The sequence below is a fragment of the Parambassis ranga genome, chromosome 2 (assembly GCF_900634625.1).
Source record: "Parambassis ranga chromosome 2, fParRan2.1, whole genome shotgun sequence".
NCBI lineage: Eukaryota > Metazoa > Chordata > Actinopteri > Ambassidae > Parambassis > Parambassis ranga.
Window position 1 is genome coordinate 6,396,581 of NC_041023.1, and position 21,196 is coordinate 6,417,776.

Below are 21,196 nucleotides of genomic sequence, written 5' to 3' on the forward strand. Positions count from 1 at the left end.
GGATCGACAAGCGAGCCCTCCTTTGGCAAACTTTACATACAACATTGGATCCTGTTGAAATGCCTGAAATAAAACAATCACCTGATAAGACAGGTGACATTTACCGTCTCAGTTTTACACGATGCATGACTCTTTTTTCTCCTATAATCCACAAACAGGCAGGCATCAAGTAAATGAATAAACATTTTCTCACCAGCCTCGTGGTGTATGCATACCTCCTTTCCTGTATCTATGAATCGAGTGTCAGCTGGGAACATAATGCTTGCTGACCTGTGTCAGAGCAGTACAGTAATGATAGAGCATTTCATTGTGTTTACGGATCAGTCTTGTACTTCATGTCAAGCAAAATGGGTCAGACATTCTCTACTTGTGTGCATCTCTGTGATTGTGTGTGTGTTTGTGTGCATGTACAATATGTTTTCTCTGCTTTTGTGTTGTTGGTAACCTTGCATGTAGTTTCCTGCTATTAAGTACTCATTCATCTGGATGGTTGCCTTATGTGTGTGTGTGTGTCACTCAAGATACACAACAAGGCCCAAATTCCACAGAATTATTCTCTCTGGTGATCACAAGAGTGTGACCAAGATGCACAAAAGCAAATCCATGAGAGAAAACGCACATGTTGCTTTTAAATAATTGTCCTTTTATCATGCTGTTCACACTCAGGTTTGATTGATGGCTACACGGATGAACGGGTTGCCTTGGAAGAGCAGTTGCGTCAGAAGGAGGAGCTCCAGCTGAGCCTTGAGCAAGAGCTGCAGGTGAGGCCTTAACAGCTGCACAGAAGAGGGAAAATAATAAAGAATTTTTTTTCCTAAAGAGCAAGAGACATAAGCAGAGTTGTCATATTGCTATTACATATCCAGATTTGAGCTCTTTAGATCTTTCATATAGGCACTGTCAAAATAGCTCTGTCTTGGGGAAGGGGCCTGAGAGTACCATATCAGATGAAAAAGGCGTTCAGGTTTTCTCAAACAGAACTGATATGCAACATTAAATGACCCCAAACAGGAAAAAACATGAGTTAGTGCATTGTCGGCTATATGACATGTGCAAATTCAACAGTTAGTTTGACTCCATGTCATTTATTTTCTTGCAGGTAACAAGTAGCCGGCTGCACGAGTTGGAGCAGGAAAGGGGTCAGATGCAGGAGGAGCGCGAGCTGCTGTCACGACAACAAGATGCCATGAAAGAGCACGCCGGGCCCCGTGAGCTTCGTACGTATCTTTGTATTCCCTTCATAGAGAAGTAGTAAATATGGATTTAAAATGTCTTACACTTATTTGTGATTAGTATAAAAATCAGTTTAGTCAACATGGCTTGAATTTTAATGTAGTGATGATTCTGATGATTCTGCTCAGAGGAGCAACCTAACCATTGTGCTAATGATATCCAGGTTCATTTTAGTACGATGGTATTGAAGGTCAGAGTCACTCACCCACATTAAAGAGTAGATTGCTCCTTGAATTGCCCACAAGTAAACATTAACCCAGAACCAGTTTCAGTTGCTGTTTCAGTATAGCACTGTGTATAGTTCGTCAACAGTGTACAATAGCAGCTATGTCCTTTTAGTGATGTCTCCAGGAGTTCCTGTATTGCTGTGGTCTAATGATTTTTTTATGGAATTGGAAGCCTTGTCATTGACAGGAATCAGTATATTGTCTTTTTGTGTAGTGTTTTTCAGTTTAACAACCCTCTTATCCACAATTCTTAAACACTTGCTGCTGTTTTAAATCATAAATTTACAGGAATTTGCCATGATGTGCTGCAGAAACATCACAGTATCAGCTCATTTTGCTCCGTATTATTCTTATATTATAAAAAAACCCATGAGGTCATTCACTTATAAATAAAAGGTAAGTGTTCTGTATTTGAGGATACGAACTGGGTCTCATTGAGGAACCTTTCCTTCTCTTTCTACAGCTTTAACCTGCTACTGTTATACAGACAGAAAAGCACTGCCATCTTATCTCCACCTATTTCCATTCTTTATCTAAGTAAGACAAAAACAGAGCATGTTAAATTCCTGTGCTTTCTCATTCTCCTGTAGGCCTAGTTGAAGCTGCAATGGTTGCAGCACCTGAAGCAGGTGTGTCTACTTTGAGCATGGCTCAGTCATATATCTATATGTTCTTTCCACTGTCTGAGCAGCAGTTTATATCTCTCTCTAACCCTAATCCAGCAACTCACCATTAAAGCTTGAAGCTTGCTTGCTATGGGCTCACAAACTCACTCAGTCCAATCACTAACCTCTGCTTCGGCTTTTCATTTTGATTGATTTTGTCCCAGTTTGTCTTTTTTTTATGTTTTGGAGTCTATGTCAGCGCTCATTTTAGCATGGTGAAATGAAAGTAATTAAACATTTTTATGCAGCCATTATTTCCTAATTGTCAGTCATGTTCACTCACAATCCATGTGTCTTACATGCTGTTCTAGATGCTGTGTTTATAGCATTTCCTTGAGTGAGATGATTGGCCGTTGAGGAACCCCCTCTCTCTCCCCTGCCTGTTAAAAGCTTACTGGGCATGGATATTGTAATGTCTGGACTGTCCGTGTGTCAGATCTGTCATTTGCACTCTCTCACCCTGTTACTTTTGCACTAATCCTGCGGGGTTTTGATCGTGGTTGAACCACTTGGGTTGTTTACTGGTGACTACAGAAGGGAAAAGCAACATGGCGATTGGTGACTTCTCTTTGGTGACAGGGTGTTATATTGGGAAGTTGGCTGAGATGGTGGAAGAGTCTGATGTCAGCCTAACAACACACGTTTGTCACAAAGATGAATTACGATGAGTTAAATTTAATCACATGGCTCAAAGACATCAGAATCTTCCATTACATCTGAGCATGGTTAAAAATCAAACCACTGAAGTTAACCATCTATGTTTAGCGGACGCTAACGTAACCCCTCCTTCTTTGGTCATTTCCTGCAGACCTGCTAGAGGAGACTGAGAAGCTGATGAAGGAAAAGGTGGAGGTCCAGCGGCAGGCAGAAAAGGAGAACGCTGACCTCCTGAAGCAGGTGAAGCTGCTGGAGGCGGAGCTGGAAGAGCAGGTGAACAGGGTGATCGAGCTGGAGCATGCTCAGAAGACAGAGAGCGGAGACCTCTGCCAGCAAATACAAGCCTTAGAGAAACAGCTGGAGAAGAACAGGAGGTTCCTCGATGTAAGTAACATGTTCATCTACATGAGCTCTTCATAGGAGTTAACAGTAGAGTTGAAATGATTAGCTTGAGGTTTACGCTGAAGCAGGACAGTCTGAAAACCTGCCTAATGATGCTATGATTTGTTTCTGGACAGGCAGCTGATGATTATCTGCTTATATTTGGCTCACAGTCTAATGAGTTGTGTTTCCATAGCGGTAATTGGGCCACTTGGCCATGTGTTGGCATGTAATTGTATAAATGTGGAATGTCTTTTTATTCTGTGCTGCTGTTGTTGGTGACACAAAAAAATGAAAGATGAGTGCAGCTAGGAGTCTCATTTTCTAATTAGATTGTTTAGCCAATCCATATTTTCTGTAGACAGATAAGGTGCTAGAAATGTTGTTCTTTGCAACTTTGTTAGTACATAAAAGTCACAAATAAATATAGTTCTTGCAAGTTTTTAGGTCCTTTTGCATCAGCGTGTGATGTTTTTATGTTTACTCTGTGTGTATTTGGTCAATGGTTGTCAGGACTTGTAAAGCTTTTTTACTAGGTTAATAAGTTCCTGTAAAAATGTTATTATGTCATTTAATTTTCAGCTCAGACTGCTTTAGTACAATATTGAATACTAGATAATAAACTGTGAAGTCAGGGGAGAACAATTAACTCATAAACACTGTCCTCCAAAAACCATTAAAGTAATATTTTATTGACCATTCGAACTGCCTTTGTAAAACCAACATTGTGTAGTTTGTAAACCTGCATTGATTCAGTCACTGATGGTTTTAATGTAAACCTGCATTGATTCAGTCACTGATGTTTTTAATGCTCATGTCCTCCTATGTTGGTGTCCAGGAACAAGCTGTGGACCGAGAACACGAGCGGGATTTCTTCCAGCAGGAGATCCAGAAGCTGGAGGAGCAGCTGAAGAATCCGCAGAAGCTTCAGAGCGGCTCTGAGCAAAGAAACCAAGAGGTAACAGGAGAAAGCTCCGTTTTCTGCCCGAGGAGCAGCCCGGGAAAGAGATCTGTACAAAACACTGTTGTGGCTGCAGCACTGGGCTCATAGTTACACAGCAGAACAATGTGCAGCTGGTACAATTACCTTGAAAATGATACCAAAATGTGGGAGTGTTTGGCGCAGGTGAAAGAGTAAGAGAGGGATTACTGGTTGTGCTTTTTAAGTTGTGTAATAAGAGGTTTCATTTTCATGATCATGAAATACACGACACTGTAAAAGTTCACCAAAAAAATAAGGCAGAGAGATTATAGTGACACTTTTTTCTATTAGCCATTGAACTGCTGAGAGTTTGAGTGCCAATGTGTAAATGAGCAACACATCTACAGTGATAATATAATACAGAAAATAGAGACAGTGCACACACACATTTATCAGCTAAAGATACAGATGTATTTATTGGGAACTGATGGATACTAAAGCAGGTTTAGACGAATGCTCAGCAAAGGAAAAACTGGGCTCAATGTGGATCTATTTGTTGACACATTTGTCAGATGTCAGAAGTTATTAGTGCAGTGACTGCAGCTTGTTCCACTGCCCTCATGTGGCTCTTACAGGCTGCTTACATTACAACTCCACACGTAGCATTGCCATATTGTAATCTGATTATTTTCCTCAGATGCAGCTGGTTTTCTTTTAATTGTTGCTTTGGTCCTGTCCTGATTGAGAGTTTGTAGCTTGTTTTGCAGCTTGTTTTTGTATGTTTGTCATTCCTCACAGCAGTAGCCTTCACATAATTGCGGTGCCTTTAGTGATACCGCTTTCAGTTTTTCTGATGAGAAATGTAACTCTTGATCAGCCCTGTTGTCACGGGAGTTCAGCAGAAATTTGTCCAAGTTATGAAAAAAATGACAAGGTGTTCTGTTATTCATTCATACTATCATTACTGTCATAACCTTTACCATCATTAACTGATGTTTCCTTGCTTGCTGCCTAAGGTAGATACGTTTGTGCTTACTGCTTTGATTTGCACCTTAGTTAATTATTAGTTCTGTGGCTTTTTTCATGTTTGTAGCTTATATATTTTGAACACCCCAAAGATAACTTTTTCTCACCTGTAGCATTTTATCACTAAGCGCTTTCTCTTCCTCTGCCTCCATCACTCCTGAAACTCTCCACCCTGTGATCCGTTTTGCCTCTGCCTTCTCTCTCCCATGGCTATTGCAGGTGGATGGAGTAACCTTTAAGGTATTGCTTCTAGCTACGTGTAGAACTAAGTCTCCCCCAGAGAGCAATTAGTGCATTTTAGAAATCCTGCCCACCCCTGTAGCGATTAGTGGCCTGTCCATCGCTCTTATTCCTCTCACTCTCCCTTCTCCAAGATTGCTGTGTGTCAAAGACCTCCCTCTGATCCTTCCTCTTGTCTCTCAATCTGACAGCCCAGCATAAAAATCAAATGCTAAAAAAAGCATTTACGTCATATCACGTCATCTTCAAACTTTAACAACATAAGTATTTATATATATTAAAATATATATATATATTAAAATTATGTGAATCCTGTGAAACAGTCCCTGTAAAATAAAGCTCAGTCTGTGCTGAAGACCGTCCTATGTTCTAGTCATGAATATTTAATGAAAGGACGGATATGAAAGGGTCAGCTTTCCCTGCCTCAGTTTTCTGTGGAATTTTGTCCTTAAAATGTCAGGCAGTCTTTAATCAAGGAATGGTTCTTATATAAACAAGAAAGGGGCTTTTTGCCGCCACCTAATTTAGGATCTGCAGATAGTTCTCCTCCTCTTACTGAGCAAACCTTCCTCCTGTCAACCCCTCCTCCTCCTCATTCATCTGCTGATGTTCTCCCATCTCACAGGTGGATCTGTCAGCCATCCATGTCAGCTCATGTACTGCTCTGTGTGTTGTGTCGCCCTGAGTGTAATCTCTATCCCCCCCCCAGTCCCTGCACCTCTTTTCACTGCCGCCTCCCCCCCGGCCCCTCCTTTCTCAGGTGGATCAGCTGACCTTCCAGCTAGCGGTACATGTACCAGCTATGCTGTTGCGAGTGGTGTCTGAGAACGAATCTCATTAAAACGACCACTCCCCTCCTTTTTCTTTCTCCCTCTCTCGTCATTTCTCTCTCTCCTTCTCTCTCTCTCTCCTTCTCTCTCTCTCTCTCTCTCACTCTCTTCTCACTACCAGGTGGACCAGCTGACCTCCCAGCTGAAGGAGAAGGCGGATTGGTGCAGTGAGCTGCTGCTCAGCTCAGAGCAGCTGCGTCGTGAGTTAGGAGAGCGCGACGAAGAGATTGACAAGCTGGAGAGCCGCATCCGTGAGCTGGAGCAGGCCCTGCTGGCCAGCGCTGATTCCCTGGAGAAGGTTAGGAGGAGAAGGAGGGAGGGAGAGAGGGGGAGAGAAGGAGATGCAGGATATGCTGGAGTCTGTAGCAGAGAGACGACAACAGAGAAACAGCAGTCTGAACAATAGCTGTGCAGCGTGATAGAGGGTGTGTGTGTGTGTGAGACAGAGCATGTAGATGAGGTGACAGCTAAAGGAGGAATGGGAGAAGGACTAGAAGAGGGAGAACAATGTGTGGGTGGGTCTACTTCAGCCGCCCCAGCAGGCTGCTCTTGGTGATGACACTGAGCTATGGCTAGTGACTGTAAAGATTGCCCCCCAGTGTTCACGAATGGCTGTAGTGAGTGAACAAACAGCAGCACAGTAAATGCTGAGTTCAAGTTGCATTAATACAGTATGGACAGCATGCATTTATAGCTAGAGTCCTAAAAAATTATTATTGATTTTTAGGAGGTTGTTCCTTCATGCTTTGTGCTCATGTTGTAAATAACTGCTGGGCTCAATAGTTTCTTTGATGTGTGTGTTGCAGGTTGAACAAAAGAAGCAGCATGCATCCATCACTGAGGCGAAACAGTCCACACTGGAGGCTCAGTTACAGACAGAGAGAGAGGCTCTGGAGCGGAAAGAGAAAGAGGTCGTTTGTTTAATATCAGTTTTTCACATACATTATCAAATCTTTCATAGGGAACAATGCACTTATTTTACACACTGATAGTCAAAATATAGATATGCAAAACCCTAAATACACAGATATTTATACAAGAAGGGACAGAGTCGCCTGTATCTCCTATGGAGACTCAGGTCCTTCAACGTCTGCCAGACAATGCTGCAGATGTTTTACCACTCGGCGGTCTCCAGCGTTATCTTCTACACTGTAGTGTGCTGGGGCAGCAGGATGAAGACGGCCGACACCAACAGACTCAACAAGCTTATAAGGAAGGCTGTGGTGGAGATGACAGAGAGGAGGGTTAAAGAGGTTAAGTGGAGGAGTGGCTAAAGAGGTTTTAAGAGCTAAAAGGAGATGCTAGCCAAAATTTCACAGCCACAGTGGTACACTAAGAATCCAAAAAGAGGAAGAAACATAACCTGTTAACTTCAGGAATTCAGTCAATCGACTGTGCTGCTCAACTAACTCATACATACAGTACTTAGTTCATAGTTCTTTCCTTGTATCCAGGTAACGGTGCATCCCAGTCCTCAAAACAACCAGCAACCCTCAAACAACCTGCATTTGTCATCCTCTTTTGAGTTTCACTGGTTTCCAATACATTTCAACTTTGGAATAATAATACTGCAAAATGAAATTGCTGTTTGTGTCAAATTCTTTGACTAATGCAGAGTTGGGAGCTTTCTGAAGTGCTTGTTGTGTTTATTTGTTACCTTAGATTTGTAATCTGGAAGAGCAGCTGGAGCAGTTCAGAGAGGAGTTGGAGAACAAGAGCGAGGAGGTGCAGCAGCTTCACATGCAGCTGGAGATCCAGAGGAAGGAGATAAGCAGCCAGCAGCAATACCTGGAGACGAGGGACAGCATGCTGCAGGTATGCTCAGAAAGACAAACTTCATACATTATACATTATGGTCTCTGCCCGCAAAGTTTTATACTAAAGATAAAAGGTTAACCTGCTTCTTTTTGTTCTAGTTTAAACTGAACGCTATGATACATTTATTTCTGTTTTTCTTTTTCGTTTTTTTACATTTTTATAGCCTTTTTTGCCCTTTTATTTTGCTGTTCAAGACTCACTGCCACGGCAGTCACTTTTCTTCGTTTCTCAATCAGCAGTTTGCCACAAGGCTGACGCTTCATGGATTAACATGTGTTTATTAATAGCTATCCCCCTAAAATCTCTGACTTTTGAAGGTAATGGAGGAGAAGGACAGGGAAATAGCACTTCTTAATGAACAGATCACTAAGCTTCAGCACATGGAAACTGGCTCTGATAACAAGGTAACGCAACATGCGCATACGAAATAGAACCAAAGTCTATTTCGAATGCGCATAGCTACATGGAAGTGCATCAGTGTATGTGTTCTGGTTCCCTTTTCGCTTTTATTTTTTGTTGGCTCCATTTTGCTCCATTGTTTTTTTTTCTTGTGGGCGGGGGTTGTGTTTTTGTGTTTTGTCTCGGTAAGTAGATTCACAACACCATCTTTTGTTTTGACGTGATCATTTTTCCTGTGTGCAGTGGCTTATCAAACCTCTGAGTCCCTATGAAGTGCTTCTTCTCTCACCAAGTTCAGAAAATTGCAATGAATGTTTCACTTGGGTCCAATCAGTGTTCCTAAGCACAGCAGGGACTCAGACGTTTACTCAAAAAAGGGGATAGCTGTGGACTCAAAAGAGTGGATATTTCTATGTTTTTGTAACATCTTACTCTTTTTTAGGAAATCGATGAGAGGGATGAGCTGATAAAAGATCTGGAGTCCCAGGTGGAGTGCCTGCGGAGCGAACAAGAGCGACTGAAACGGAATCAGGAGGAGGAGTTTGACCAGCTGAATGCAGTCATAGACAAACTTCAACAGGAGCTGGCCAATATTGAGCAAAAACAGGCCACAGAGGAGGACGAGGTGGAGAGCAGCATGTGCGGGCCAAGTAAAGAAGAATACAATGAAGTGAAGCAGAGAATGGACCTGGCCACCAAAGAGCTTGTGACACTGAAAACAGAGCACAGTAAGCTGTTGGAGACGTATCTTCGCTTGAAAGAGAGCGCGGAAGCCTTAGCCGAAACTGAAAAACTGGAGGGCTCAGAGCTTGAAGAAACTCTCAGAGAGAAAACTGCTGCTTTCGTAGTCATGCAAGCCCAAGTACAAGCTCTGGAGCAGAGTGCAGCATCCAGAGTGGAAGAGTTAGGTCTCAGAATCCAGGAGCTCGAGGACTTGGTTGGTGAAAAAGACTTAGAGATTAGCCGCTGTCGCCTCCTTGTGGACCAAGCTCAAAGCCATGCAGATGGTCTTCAAGAGAGGGTGTCTAATCTGGAGGACAATCTGAGGGAAAAGGTGGCTGCAGTGTTGGTCAGCCAGGCCACGCTGGAGGCCTTCCAGGAGCAGCAATCACTGGGACCAAAACGGGTCCAAGACCTGCAGAGGACCCCTGAGCCACATGTCAGGCCAAATGTGGAGCAACATGGAGACTTTGGTATTCCCCAGATGGATTTCAGTGCAATGGGTCAGATGAAACAAGTCCCCACAGGGAGGGTGGTTCATCTGACTCAGAAGCTACGGGAGCTGGAGGTCGGACTCAGCGGGATGCAGAAAGACCAGGAGCTCCAGAAACAGCTGCTCTCCAGCTCTGAGGAGGAGGTGCTGGAGTACGAGAGGAGGCTGGGTGTGCTCATGGATCTGCTCAGTCAGATGAAGGCAAGGACTCACCAGAGGTCATCAGAGGAGGTGAGAGTTCAGAAAAAAGCAGTATTTTAACATTTAAGGAGCCAAACGTTTCTGTACTAAATAAATTTGTATGTATGTATGCTATCTGTATGCTGTCCCTCTGTCAGACTACTAGTTAGTACACAAAAACAATCACTGTGGCCATTGTGCCTCAGTTCAGGTTCTGATAAGTGTGGATCTTTGTGACCTTTTTAATCAGGCCTCCTCTGAAGACCACCCTTCTGTGTCAGAGCTTCTTCAGGAGTTGCATGAGGTCAAAGATGAGGCCTCGGTCACCAAAGAGCAGCTCAACAACTACAAGGAGAGCTGCAGCAGACTGGCGGCAGAGCTCCAAGTATGTAATGTTAAACAGTTTCTTGGGGTTTTGCGTGTGCATTACGACTTTGGATTGATAAACCCATGCTTTGATTCCCAGGAAAGAGCTTCAACTATAGAAAGACTGCAAGACCAACTTCAAATGGTAGGAAAGAAATGTGTTCTTTCACACTATAGAATGGTAGTGCTTATAGACAAAAAGTCAAACTTAATACTTTATGTTCATCTTTTTAGGTATCAGCTGGTGGCAGTGAAGAGACGAAGGTGTCTGACCTTGAACAGGAACTTATGGAGGCTCAAAATGAGGCAGCTGCCACCAAAGAAGAGCTGAACAGCTGCAAGGAAAGTTTAGAGAAACTTCAGGAGCTTCTGCAGGTACAAAGACAGTAAAAAAAAACCTGTCACCTCACCTCAGACTTTTGATTTTATAATTTGGGAAATGTGGTTGTTTGATATACTTTTCTGGCTGAGAGTTGAATGAGGAGATCAATACTGCCTTCTGTTGATATGGTAAAGATGGAGCCAGCAGCTGATCGGCTTAGCTTAAAGGAAATACAGACAGTTAGGCTGGCTCTACCCAAAGTTCACAAGATTCACTAAACAGCACATTTAAGCTAACTAGCAAAATCTCCAACCACCAGCTCAGTTCATATATTTATACACACAACATTAATTATGTGTAATGTTTTTTAAGGAACGGGAAATGACCATTGCTCATCTTAAAGGAGAACTTTTCCAAGTAAGTCTAATATTTTAAGTCATTTTGTATTGAAACCTACTACACAGTATTAGAAATGTACAACAATGTTTGACCACTTGCCTAATCATCCTCAAGGTAAAAGCTGAAGAAGACAGAGCTGAAATGACAGAGCTCCTCCAGGAGCTGGAGAAGGTCAGACAGGCAGCAGCTTCCACCAAAGAAGAACTCAACAGCCACAGGCAGCATAATGAAAAACTTCAGGAAGACCTCCAAGTCAGAGAAGTTTCTGTGTCTAAACTCAAAGAAGAGCTTGATGAGATGAGAAAGAATGTGGATAGCACCAAAGAAGAACTCAGCAACTACAGGCTGCACAATGAGAAACTCCAAGAGGAACTGCGGGGCCGTGAACTCTCAATTTCTAAACTAAAAGAGGAGCTACAGGAGGTGCGAACAGCCTTGATGAAGACTGCAGAATCTGGTCCACTTTCTCCTTCTCCCGCTCCGTCCCCGTCTCCATCTCCATCTCCTCAGCCTGTTTCCTCTGCTTCTTCTTCCTCCACCACACAACCCAAAAGGAAAGGAGGCAAGCAGCCGGCCAGTAAGGGGAGCAGTGCCAAAGATAAAACAGCTCTGTCCAGGAAAAGCTCTGCTGCTTCCAGCCAGTCCTCCAGCAGGTCTCAAAGCTCTCGGGCAAACAGCACCTCAGAGCAGCAACATGTGACTGTAACAGACTCATTCACACAGACTGAACCTCTCCAAATGTCAGATCTCAGTCCAGAAAGTAAGTCGGCTTCAGAAAAGGAGATGGAGGAAGTAATCGGAGAGTTCCAGGAGAAGATTGTACAGATGCAGGAGCTCCATGCAGCAGAAATCCTTGATATGGAATCTCGACACATTTCTGAGAGCGAGATTCTCCGCAGAGACACGCAGGCACTGGAGGATGAGTGTAAAGCCCTGAAGGCCGTCATCGACAAACTACGCTCTACAGAGGTAAGGCTATGAAACAAGAAGAAAGATGTTTGACTTAATGTTAATATTCAGACTACTGTAGATTTTCTGTTAGCTGCTGTGTTTTTAATTACATTTGAAACCATGTTAGGCTTAGAAATAATGTTTTTTTGTCATCCATAACCTGACAAAAATAATTTCATTTCATTTCATCCTCTCTAGGCTCCTGCGTCCAGGCAAGACCGCCCTATATCCCAGTTTAAAGATGGCTACACCAGTGGTAAGACATAATGCAAACAATTGCTACAGTGCCTTAACTAGTTTAGAAAAGGTTTGAACAAACTAAAGCTTTTATATAGCATGTTTTGCTTCAATTAACTAAACATACTATATTTGACAATAGCTTTATTAAACATGTATGTCCATTTTTGTCATGCAGACAGCAGCTCAGACTACAGCCAGAGGACTGGATATGACCTGCCCAGCTTGCAGCAGGAGTTCAGGACGACTCCAGAGGGTGCCAGGAGAGAAAATGATGACCCGCTGCCTGATCGGATCAAGGTACAACTTGACAACAAAAATGAGTTTTTCTGTTACTGTATTGTACATTGAAGGTCAGAGTGATCACAGCAGTGCTTCTGTGTGGTGTATTTGTCTATCAGACTCTGCTCCGTGAGGTGCACCAGGAAGGCATGCAGGTTCTCTCTCTGTCCGAGCTCCCTCTGCCTGAAGGTGAGCCGAGCGGCCAGTTCAACATCCAAGCATGGGTGAAGGAAAGAGATGCCTTGCTGGCCACTGTAGACTCTTTGAAAGGCCTCATCAACCAGATGCAGACACACAGAGAAACACAGGTATAGAAATCACCTCAAAACACTCCAAGAATATGTCAACCAATCAGAGTTCAACACACCAAAGAGGATTTAAGGTTGAGGCTTAAAGTTCAAGTTGACATATTTGTGTTTTATCTGTGTATCTCAGACGCCCAGCAGATCTGATTGGCGTGCGGAGCTCCTGAATGCAGTGCGGCTGGTGTTTGCGACGGAGAGGAGTGTGCTGAAAAATGCCCTCTACAGCCAGTTGGACCTGCTGGATACCAGCGATGCCATCATTCATCTCAATCAGCTGGAGCGCAGACTGGCCGAACAGGTCGGTCATAACAGCCACAAACTGTTGCACTCTATATAATGCCCATAGAAAATTCACCTTTTGAGTTTTTGTTTTTTATATTCTAAACTGTGCTTATTTTTTTAAACATTTGTTTTATTTTCATTCAACAGGATGCCCAGCACAGAGAGGCCATGGGTTCACTCAAGACTGCAGAAAGGTCCAGTCTCATCTCTGAGATTCATCAGCTCCGAGGTCAACTAGAGCAACTTCACCACGGTGAAAAAAAAACCTCTTTGAACAATTTTAGTGTTGAATTTCAATGGCAAAGATTTACTTTAACTGACACTTTTTTTTTTCATTTAGGTATCCAGCCTGGCCTCTCATTGGCTGGTGAATGTAGCATGAAGGAGCAGAGGCAGTTAGGAGCTGATGGAGCAGCAGAGGCTGACAGGCTGCTGGTGGAGGAGCTGAAGGGTGAACTGGCTCAGACTAAACTAGAGCTGGAGACAACACTCAAGGCGCAACACAAACACATCAAAGAGCTGGACATGCTCAGGTTAGATGTGACATTCGTGCAATAAAAAAGTGACCAGAAAATATTTTATTACTTAAATTAAGTAAATTAAAATGATCTCAACAGGGCAGAGGTATCACAGAAAGCTGCTCAGGTAGATGCTCTGAATGACGACCTGACGGAGGAGAGGAAGAGAAGCAGAGATCTTCAATGGGCCATGGAGAAGGACAAGTGTCGAACAGGGAGGACAGAGGAGAGTAAACGAGAGGAACTGGAGGTAACAAAGCTGTATTGCACTGCATACCCTTGTCTGTTTTAAACTGAGTAATTACTGCTTCATTTGCAGTGAAAATGTTTGACCAAGTTATACTTGTATTTCCTAACCAGGATCTTCACCTGACTCTGGAAGAGCAGAAGACCCATGTAGCCCAGCTGACCCAGACTCTGGAGCAGGAGAGGAAGGCCTCCTCCCAGCTTTCCCAGCAGGCTGAACAGGAGCACATCAGCCTCCACAGACGCCTGCAGGAGCTCCAGGTGCAGCTTGAAACAGAGAGAGCTAAGGCCCAGGAGATGAGTGCTGCACTGGGAAGAGAGAGGGAGCTGCGGACCGGCGGCTCCTCTGAGAGCGGCCCATCTAACGAGGAGCAGGTTCAGAGGGGCCACAAAGAAGAAGGAAGTCTCCTGGAAAGACTGCAAAGAGAGCTGGATGACAAGCATGCACAGGTGGGAAGTCTGAGGTGTTTATTGCCATACAAAAAAGAAAAATGCATTCTCTTTTATGGTAACCTGACCTTGTGATTGTTTTACTCCAGGTGGTGCATCTCCTCAGTCAGGTGGAGGCCCAGAGGCTTGAAGTGGTACGGAAAGACGAGGAGTTGACACTGGCGAGTCAGCAGTCCAGGCGAGACCAGGAGGCGCTGCTGGAGGCTCGGGCCCAACTGGAGAGGCTGCAAGCTCGAATGTCAGAGGTTCAGGAGCAGCTAGAGAAGGAGCTGGAGAGGAGAAAGAGCCTGGAAGAAGAGAAGGAGAGACTAGAGGGGAGGTTGAACCAGTTAGGAGACAGGACGGCAGGTGGACCTTTGCAGACTGACAGCCCGAGCGTGAGTGTCACAGAATTCTCATTTTATCAGATCAGACATCTGTTTTTATTTATTCACTGAGGAGTATTAAAGCAGCGGTTGTATCATCTGACAGCAGGGTGCCTGGCACGGTGAGCCCACTGACCGCACCAAAGACTGGGTTTTACAGCAGAAGAATGGAAATATTCCATCAGGGAGCACCAGCGCGTCCCCTCACATGGACGTGTCTCCAGGAGGCCATGGCAGCAGCCTGCACCACGGCCCCTGGCGCACAGTGGATAGGATAGTGGGCAAACTCCAGCTTGTTTCGTCAAAGATCCGCAACATGGCCAGCAAGACTACTGGCAGGTAATCAAAACAGCTCTATATCAATATCTGTATTTTTAATAGTGGATCAGGAGAATATTTGTATATAGGAGCGACGTAATGATGTTTCGGTTGCATTACATAGGCTGACCGCTGAGGTCAACAATGAAGAGTTGTCCTGGGTCCAGTCCAGTGTTGATGAAGTTATCACCATGCTCCAGCAGTCTCCAGGTCTACCTTCTGTCCCCGAGGTCAGCGAACTCTACACAGCATATTTCTGGATTTTGTTGTTTCCGTTTTTATGGGTGACATGTATGAGGTGAAAACCCGGAACCAGCTGCTCATATCTGTGTTTTCTCTTCTGCTTGTGTGAACCCCCCCCCCCCCCTCAGAGTGCGGCCCTGCTGGCAGGCGGCTCCACCAACACCCTGACGGAGCGGCTGCTGAGGCAGAATGCTGAGCTGACAGGCTTCGTCAGCCGTCTGACTGAAGAGAAGAACGATTTGAGGAACCACACACTCCGATTGGAAGAAGAGCTGCGACGTTATCGGCAGCTTGGACTGGGATCGGGTGACAGTGTGAGTACACCACAGAAAAACTTTGATGGAACGACTTTCAGACATTGACTGAAATATAAACTTAAAAGTGTGTCATTTCTTCCTGCAGTTCAGCAGAAAAGGAGTGTCAAAGCTGGACTCGGAAGGTTTGCTGCTTTCTCAGGAGCGTGAAGCGTGGGCTCGAGAGAAGGTTCGTCTGGAGAAAGCTTTACATCTGGCTCAGTCCCAGGTGGCCCGACTCAGGGGGGAGATTAGATCTGACAACCTGCGGGAGATCAGCGGGCCTGAGGCTGACAATGCTGCACTGAAGGTTTGTGATTTATCTGAGGTTTGGTTTAATGGTAGTTGCTCTAAGTGTGCATAAACAACTTCTCTTCTTCCTCACTCCAGAGGATGTATGGGAAGTATCTGAGGTCAGAAAGCTTTCGTAAAGCACTGATCTACCAGAAGAAGTATCTGTTGCTGCTGCTTGGGGGATTCCAGGAGTGCGAGGAAGCTACGCTGTCACTTCTGTCCAGAATGGGCGGTCGGCCGTCAATTTCCAGCCTGGAATCCTTCAGCCAGCGCCACCGGGGGCTGATGCGCTTCCGCTCTGCTGTCCGAGTCTCTATCGCCCTCTCCAGGTAGCTCTGGGATAAATTACAATAAAAATATATGCATCTTTTATTGTAATTTTATTAGAGCTGATTGTTTCTGTTCATCCAGGATGCGTTTCTTAGTGAAGCGATGGCACAAAGCGACAGGGATGAGCTCCACAACCTCCTGCAGTGTCAACAAGAACGGAGCAGGACAGACATTAGGTAACCAAAGCTTATCTTACTTCATAGCCTCAACATGTTGTCAGTTGTGTTAGAAGTGATGCTCAGTTTTCTTAATTTGTCACACACACACAGAGGTGAGGGACTCGTCGTATCTTCACCCGAGCAGCGTGGAGATGTACAGAGATAGAGGAAGTCCAGGAGGGGGAGGTGGAGGTGGAGGAATCTCCAGCATCAGAGGGAGGAGTGGACGCCAGTCCCCAAGATCGGCCGTCTCCTCCTCGCACCACAGGTACAACCTACAGAAACGTTGTATTATCCTTATCCTGCTGTCCTGACATTACCTAAACTCCAACATCTTTTTTGCACACTTTTTAAACGTGTGATTACTGTACAGGTTTCACATGGCTGGAGACCACGGAGCTCTCACCTGTTCCCACCTGCAGAGCTACGACCCTGACCGAGCGCTCACTGACTACATCTCCAGACTGGAGGCCCTGCAGAGGAGACTGGGCAGCGTCACATCAGGTAACACACACACACACACACATATAATTAGTGACAGTGTGCCAGTGTTGCTGTGTACAAGCTGATTTTTACTCCTCCACAGGTGCTTCTTCATATGCTCAATTGCACTTTGGCTTGAGAAGATAGATGCTGACACGTTACTTTGGCTTGAAGAAACTCAGTTGCCTTTTCTCGTGCTGAGCGCTCTGCTGTTTTCTATCATTCTGGTGTGGACTGTATCTCTCCATGTGGACCAAAACACATTTTTTTATTAGTGTACGACATGTTGTATTCAGGCTTTTTTGTCGCCAGCACTTGAAAAACAGCTATGTTTGTAATTAAATCTGCCTCTTTGTTGTGAATGAACTACAATCATGTATATTTGTCTAAAGCTAATTTAAAGACTTTGTGATTAATTTATCTGTTTGTGTTGTATGGGTGGAGCGTTAATGTATAGAATGTTTGGGTTTACTGTTGAGGAGGCTGCTACTGGATATTCTACACTACACTGTGTTTTGTTTAGGGCCAGACAGACTACAGAGGACATTTGTAGAGAACGTATTTTTGTAAAGCGTAGGAGCTTTGAATTTTCTGGGTATTTTGTCAAAAACTGAAATAAAGAGGATTACATTATTTCAAAGGTTTGGTTTGTATTTTGTTTTTTTAAGGAAAAAATCTATATACATATATATATACATATATTCTAAAATGACTGAAGGTTTATTTCTTAAAGGAAGGCATAATTGTGCATTATAATGTAAACATAACATAACAAGTGACACATTTGTTCAACATCAGATTCAAGATCCGGCAGCTTTAAAGCATCAAAACTCACCAATGATCAATCAATTCATTTAATTAATTACTGAGGCCCAGCTGTAAAAGATCTCACTGATGCTAGTACTATAAAATACACAGATGGTTCAGTCCAGCAGTTTAGATTTTAGGGAGTGGGCCCTGCCAAAATGCCCCCAGATAAATCTGAAGGGTCACGAGATGATCCATGGAACATGGAGGTGATACAAAAACCAAAATGTTTAAACTGGAAATTGCTCTTAATTTGAACTTCTAATAACTCAAAGACATCGGTGGCTATCCATGCATCACATCTATCACATGTCAGACTTGGATTTAATCTGTCAGATAAACATAGTGGAGAAAAAAAAGTACTAAAAATCAACTGAAAATAAATTGGTATGAAACAGCTTAAAATAAAAATTGTAGGTGGGACAGTATACACACATTCCCTCTGCATCTTTCAGCAGAAAACGGAATATCAGGAAAGCACACGGGTTCCTTTGAGAGCTTCAGTCAGACACATGATTTTCCTCAGCAGATGGAGTATGGTTTTATTTATCAAAAAAATTTCAGGACAGAGAAATTTTCTTGAAACTGAACGAACATCATCTGCAGAGAAAGATCCGCGTCGAAAGCTTCAAATGTGAAAAAAATATCAGAAATAACTTTTCATCTCTAATAAAGTTTATTGGGAAGCTATTACATCTCCCTTCATGTAAATCTGGAAAGTAGAAAAATAAAACTTCTTACTGGGATGGACTTATTCAGCCATGTTTGGCATAGGGCAGTTAGTTATTTTATGTTTTGTTTATTCACATTGTGAATATACTGCAAGCATCAACTTTAAAGATTTAGTCACACACCTATGTGTTTTTGCACTCACTCAGAATCAAAGTTGAACTCCAAACTAAATATAGGAAGGATAAAAGCACAGGTCTGACATTTACAGCAAAGTGCATTCATCTAACTTTTGTCTTGAGTTAGGTCCCACGATGCTTCACTGCACACCTCCGCTGTCAGCCCCATCCGTCTCTCTCACTGCTTTCTCCTCTTGTATCTGATGACGGGGTTGTGAGGTGTGTGAATCATGGTGGTGTAGTTGATTGTGGGAAAATATCCATCCACCAAGTCAAAGTCGTACAGGCGCAGCAGAGTGGACCAGATTGTTTTGATCTGGACGTAGGCAAAGTTTTCGCCGATGCAGCGATGACGTCCTGAAGGAGAAAAATAAAAGGCTTTTATAAGATTTAATCCAGTTTGACTGGACGCAAGCTTCCAAACATCAGTTACCTGCTCCAAATGGTACATAAGCAAACTTCTCCCCTGCAGAGAGGTTGTCACCGGTGTAGCGGTTGGGGTTGAACTCCAACCTCTCCACCCAGGTGTCATGCAGGCGGTGGTTGACGGTAGGTGAGACGCAGACCTGGTGGCCTTCAGGGATGGTGTATCCTGCAGCAGTCTGAGCAACCAATGCAGCGTCATGTACTGTATGTACGGTAAAATGAAGTGAGAGAGTCAACCAGGCGTTCTTACCTGAGGAGAGCGAGCCATCCTCATCATGGTCATGATGGGGGGGCGGAGCCGCAAGGTTTCCTTGAGGCAGCGCTCCAACAAACTGAGATCCTTCAGCTGAGGATGATTATTGATGATTAATTACAAAACACACACAGCATATTTGTCATGGGATTGTTGGTGCAGTATTGTTTTTAGCCAGCAGGGGGAGTATAACCTAATTTTCTTTGCCAGCCAATGAGCTCAAATGGAGTAAATATAGTTTTTAAACCATTCTTTAGTAGCAGGCTGTATTGAATAAGTGTGTTTTACACAGGTACTGTAGACTGTAAATGTGTAATAATAACACATTATAATGTTTTGATTGTTACCTGATCAAAGTCGAGTGGAGGCAGCTCCTCTCCACACACGGCCTTCTGCTCGGCGTAGCAGCGCTCCTGCAGGGCTTTGTCTCTGGCCAGGAAGAAGCCCATCCAGGCACTGGTGGTGGAGGATGTGTGCTGACCCGCCAAAAGGAGCCCAATCAGCATCCCCGCAATCTCACTATCATTCAGCGGCCGGCCGTCTCTGAGGAAAGAGGGTGACATTGTTATAAATGATATAATGGGAAGATGGAGACACATCCTGACTGACCGACTGAAGCCATCTTACTTGTAGGTAGCATCAATGAGGGTCTGCAGGATGTCATCCACTTTCTCTCCAGAGCTCCTGCGTTTCTGAATCACTTTGAAGAAGATGTTCTTGATCTCTCTGTGAGCTTTGTCCCTCTTCCTAAAAACAAAAGGCCAGTTGAGCGCCAGCAATGTCTTCCCTTTTGTGGTATTCCTAGCTGTGTGCAGATATGTTGTTTTCCTTTACCTGAAGCTGGGCAGCGGCAGCCAGCCGGGGAGGAGCCAAGCAGCGTGGCTGAATCCTCCATCCAGGTCTGCGTAGAGCTGAGCCACCCGCTCATTCAGCATGCTGCGGATCTCCTTCCCGTGGAGGCAGCTGCTGGCCGTCAGGATGATCAGCTCGGACAGAGCCTCAAACAGGTCTGAAGCAAGCAAAAGTCCACTTAATGACCCTGAGCAATGGTTTCCTACTGTTATGTTCCTGCCTTATACTTTCATGGTCTTACTTCTCTCGCCACTGTCCCCCCATCTCTGAAAATACTCCAGGGTCTCTGCCTCAATTATCTTCACATGCTCCTTAAAATGAGCAAGGTTCAGCCCAGTCTTCAACATCTTCTTTTGCTCCAGAAAGATCTACGACAGGAAATGTGTAATCAGACCTAATTAAACCCACACAAGGTCGTATCAGTGTATCAATAAATACAATCTACTGGTTCTGATGGACTCACAGGGTTCGGTACATCGTAGGCTACTCCTTTGCCAAACACTGGAGTGGTGAGTCTGGAGTAGACGTCCTCTGCGTTCAGGTCTTCGTTCTTGCTGTTGAACAGCAGCGAGGCTGCTTCACTGCCCAGCAGGTAGGTGAATGTTTTGCCAACCATGGTGAAGCTGAACACAGGGCCGTACTGCGGGAGAGCAGCAGACACACACGAGTCAGGATAAACAAAATCTGAGGGGGTTGTACATTTGAATTAAATAAAAAAAATAGGAAAACATTCTACTATGCAATGCTTGAGGATGGCTTAGATTGTTTTAAGGGTTCATAAGCCAAAAAAATAGAGAATAAGATCTTTACAAGTTTGTTAGAAAACAAGGGTGATACATATATTTAAACAATTTCACAATTATTTTTGCACATATAAGTTAGTTTGGTTTGCTGTTTTAAGACAAAAAAGCAGGTTGATTTTCTAATACTTACTTTTTCATAAGCATTTTCAAGAAATTCTATTGGGCTTTTCCCAAATGCAATGGCATGTCCCAGGAAGGGGACACTTGAAGGTATGTAAGGTGGATGTTTCTGTAAAAAAACATAAAGATAAGAACATGAACTATAACCTAGACAACCTACACTACTTGTTATGTGATCTTAACTTACCGCATCTTTAACAGAGGACTGTTGGAGCAGCAGTTTAGAGATGTACCCCAGGGTGAGTGTCATGACAGACGCAGCCAGCACCACAGAAGCCAGGTTATCGTTCATTTTATCGACGGTGCCCGCGAGTAGTCTAGAGCTCATTTGATATAAGTGCATCGACATTTTGACTTTCTTCTGCCCGGATGGGACTCCAGTCTCCCACTCGAAGATGCCTAGCTAGCTTATAGAAGTCCACTGGAACTGATGTTTAACATCTCTACCTGTCAA

At 44.0% G+C, this 21,196-nt stretch overlaps 2 protein-coding genes across 6 annotated transcripts in view; one reads left to right on the top strand and one right to left on the bottom strand.

The window, feature by feature from the left end:
• Window positions 1-17,273, top strand: part of LOC114432671 (A kinase (PRKA) anchor protein 9) — a 47,489-nt gene extending 30,216 nt beyond the window's left edge. For 2 of the 5 annotated variants that reach the window (XM_028400833.1, XM_028400837.1), the window contains 33 exons: window positions 667-761; window positions 1,100-1,217; window positions 2,051-2,089; window positions 2,934-3,166; window positions 4,002-4,121; window positions 6,303-6,479; window positions 6,988-7,092; window positions 7,844-7,996; window positions 8,317-8,403; window positions 8,841-9,842; window positions 10,042-10,176; window positions 10,258-10,302; window positions 10,392-10,532; window positions 10,852-10,896; window positions 10,993-11,847; window positions 12,028-12,085; window positions 12,245-12,366; window positions 12,468-12,656; window positions 12,784-12,951; window positions 13,083-13,188; window positions 13,276-13,468; window positions 13,553-13,703; window positions 13,814-14,149; window positions 14,239-14,526; window positions 14,621-14,853; window positions 14,957-15,062; window positions 15,204-15,389; window positions 15,478-15,678; window positions 15,759-15,991; window positions 16,074-16,168; window positions 16,262-16,418; window positions 16,524-16,654; window positions 16,737-17,273. In XM_028400833.1, coding sequence (XP_028256634.1) covers window positions 667-761; window positions 1,100-1,217; window positions 2,051-2,089; window positions 2,934-3,166; window positions 4,002-4,121; window positions 6,303-6,479; window positions 6,988-7,092; window positions 7,844-7,996; window positions 8,317-8,403; window positions 8,841-9,842; window positions 10,042-10,176; window positions 10,258-10,302; window positions 10,392-10,532; window positions 10,852-10,896; window positions 10,993-11,847; window positions 12,028-12,085; window positions 12,245-12,366; window positions 12,468-12,656; window positions 12,784-12,951; window positions 13,083-13,188; window positions 13,276-13,468; window positions 13,553-13,703; window positions 13,814-14,149; window positions 14,239-14,526; window positions 14,621-14,853; window positions 14,957-15,062; window positions 15,204-15,389; window positions 15,478-15,678; window positions 15,759-15,991; window positions 16,074-16,168; window positions 16,262-16,418; window positions 16,524-16,654; window positions 16,737-16,780 — 6,347 coding nt within the window. In that variant the 3' untranslated portion in view covers window positions 16,781-17,273. The remainder of the gene's footprint in view (window positions 1-666; window positions 762-1,099; window positions 1,218-2,050; window positions 2,090-2,933; window positions 3,167-4,001; window positions 4,122-6,302; window positions 6,480-6,987; window positions 7,093-7,843; window positions 7,997-8,316; window positions 8,404-8,840; window positions 9,843-10,041; window positions 10,177-10,257; window positions 10,303-10,391; window positions 10,533-10,851; window positions 10,897-10,992; window positions 11,848-12,027; window positions 12,086-12,244; window positions 12,367-12,467; window positions 12,657-12,783; window positions 12,952-13,082; window positions 13,189-13,275; window positions 13,469-13,552; window positions 13,704-13,813; window positions 14,150-14,238; window positions 14,527-14,620; window positions 14,854-14,956; window positions 15,063-15,203; window positions 15,390-15,477; window positions 15,679-15,758; window positions 15,992-16,073; window positions 16,169-16,261; window positions 16,419-16,523; window positions 16,655-16,736) is intronic. The other 3 variants (XM_028400834.1, XM_028400838.1, XM_028400836.1) reach the window with 3 other exon arrangements.
• Window positions 17,274-17,420: 147 nt separating this feature from the next.
• cyp51 (cytochrome P450, family 51) lies at window positions 17,421-21,196 on the bottom strand. The gene is made up of 10 exons (XM_028398699.1): window positions 20,930-21,196; window positions 20,753-20,851; window positions 20,283-20,459; window positions 20,061-20,187; window positions 19,802-19,976; window positions 19,595-19,714; window positions 19,315-19,510; window positions 18,965-19,060; window positions 18,722-18,890; window positions 17,421-18,645 (listed from the first exon to the last, which is right to left on the bottom strand). The coding sequence occupies exons 1-10, from the start codon at window positions 21,089-21,091 to the stop codon at window positions 18,467-18,469; spliced, it is 1,500 nt and encodes a 499-aa protein (XP_028254500.1). The 5' UTR covers window positions 21,092-21,196; the 3' UTR covers window positions 17,421-18,466.

What these genes read in the sequence shown, in the direction of transcription:
- cyp51 (XM_028398699.1), bottom strand. Translation starts at nt 21,091, where the DNA reads ATGTCGATGCACTTATATCAAATGAGCTCTAGACTACTCGCGGGCACC. An exon ending in AGTCCTCTGTTAAAGATGCG is followed by an intron (nt 20,852 to 20,929) that starts GTAAGTTAAGAT and finishes GTTTTTTTACAG; the next exon opens with AAACATCCACCTTACATACC. An exon ending in GGATGGCTCGCTCTCCTCAG is followed by an intron (nt 18,891 to 18,964) that starts GTAAGAACGCCT and finishes TTGGTTGCTCAG; the next exon opens with ACTGCTGCAGGATACACCAT.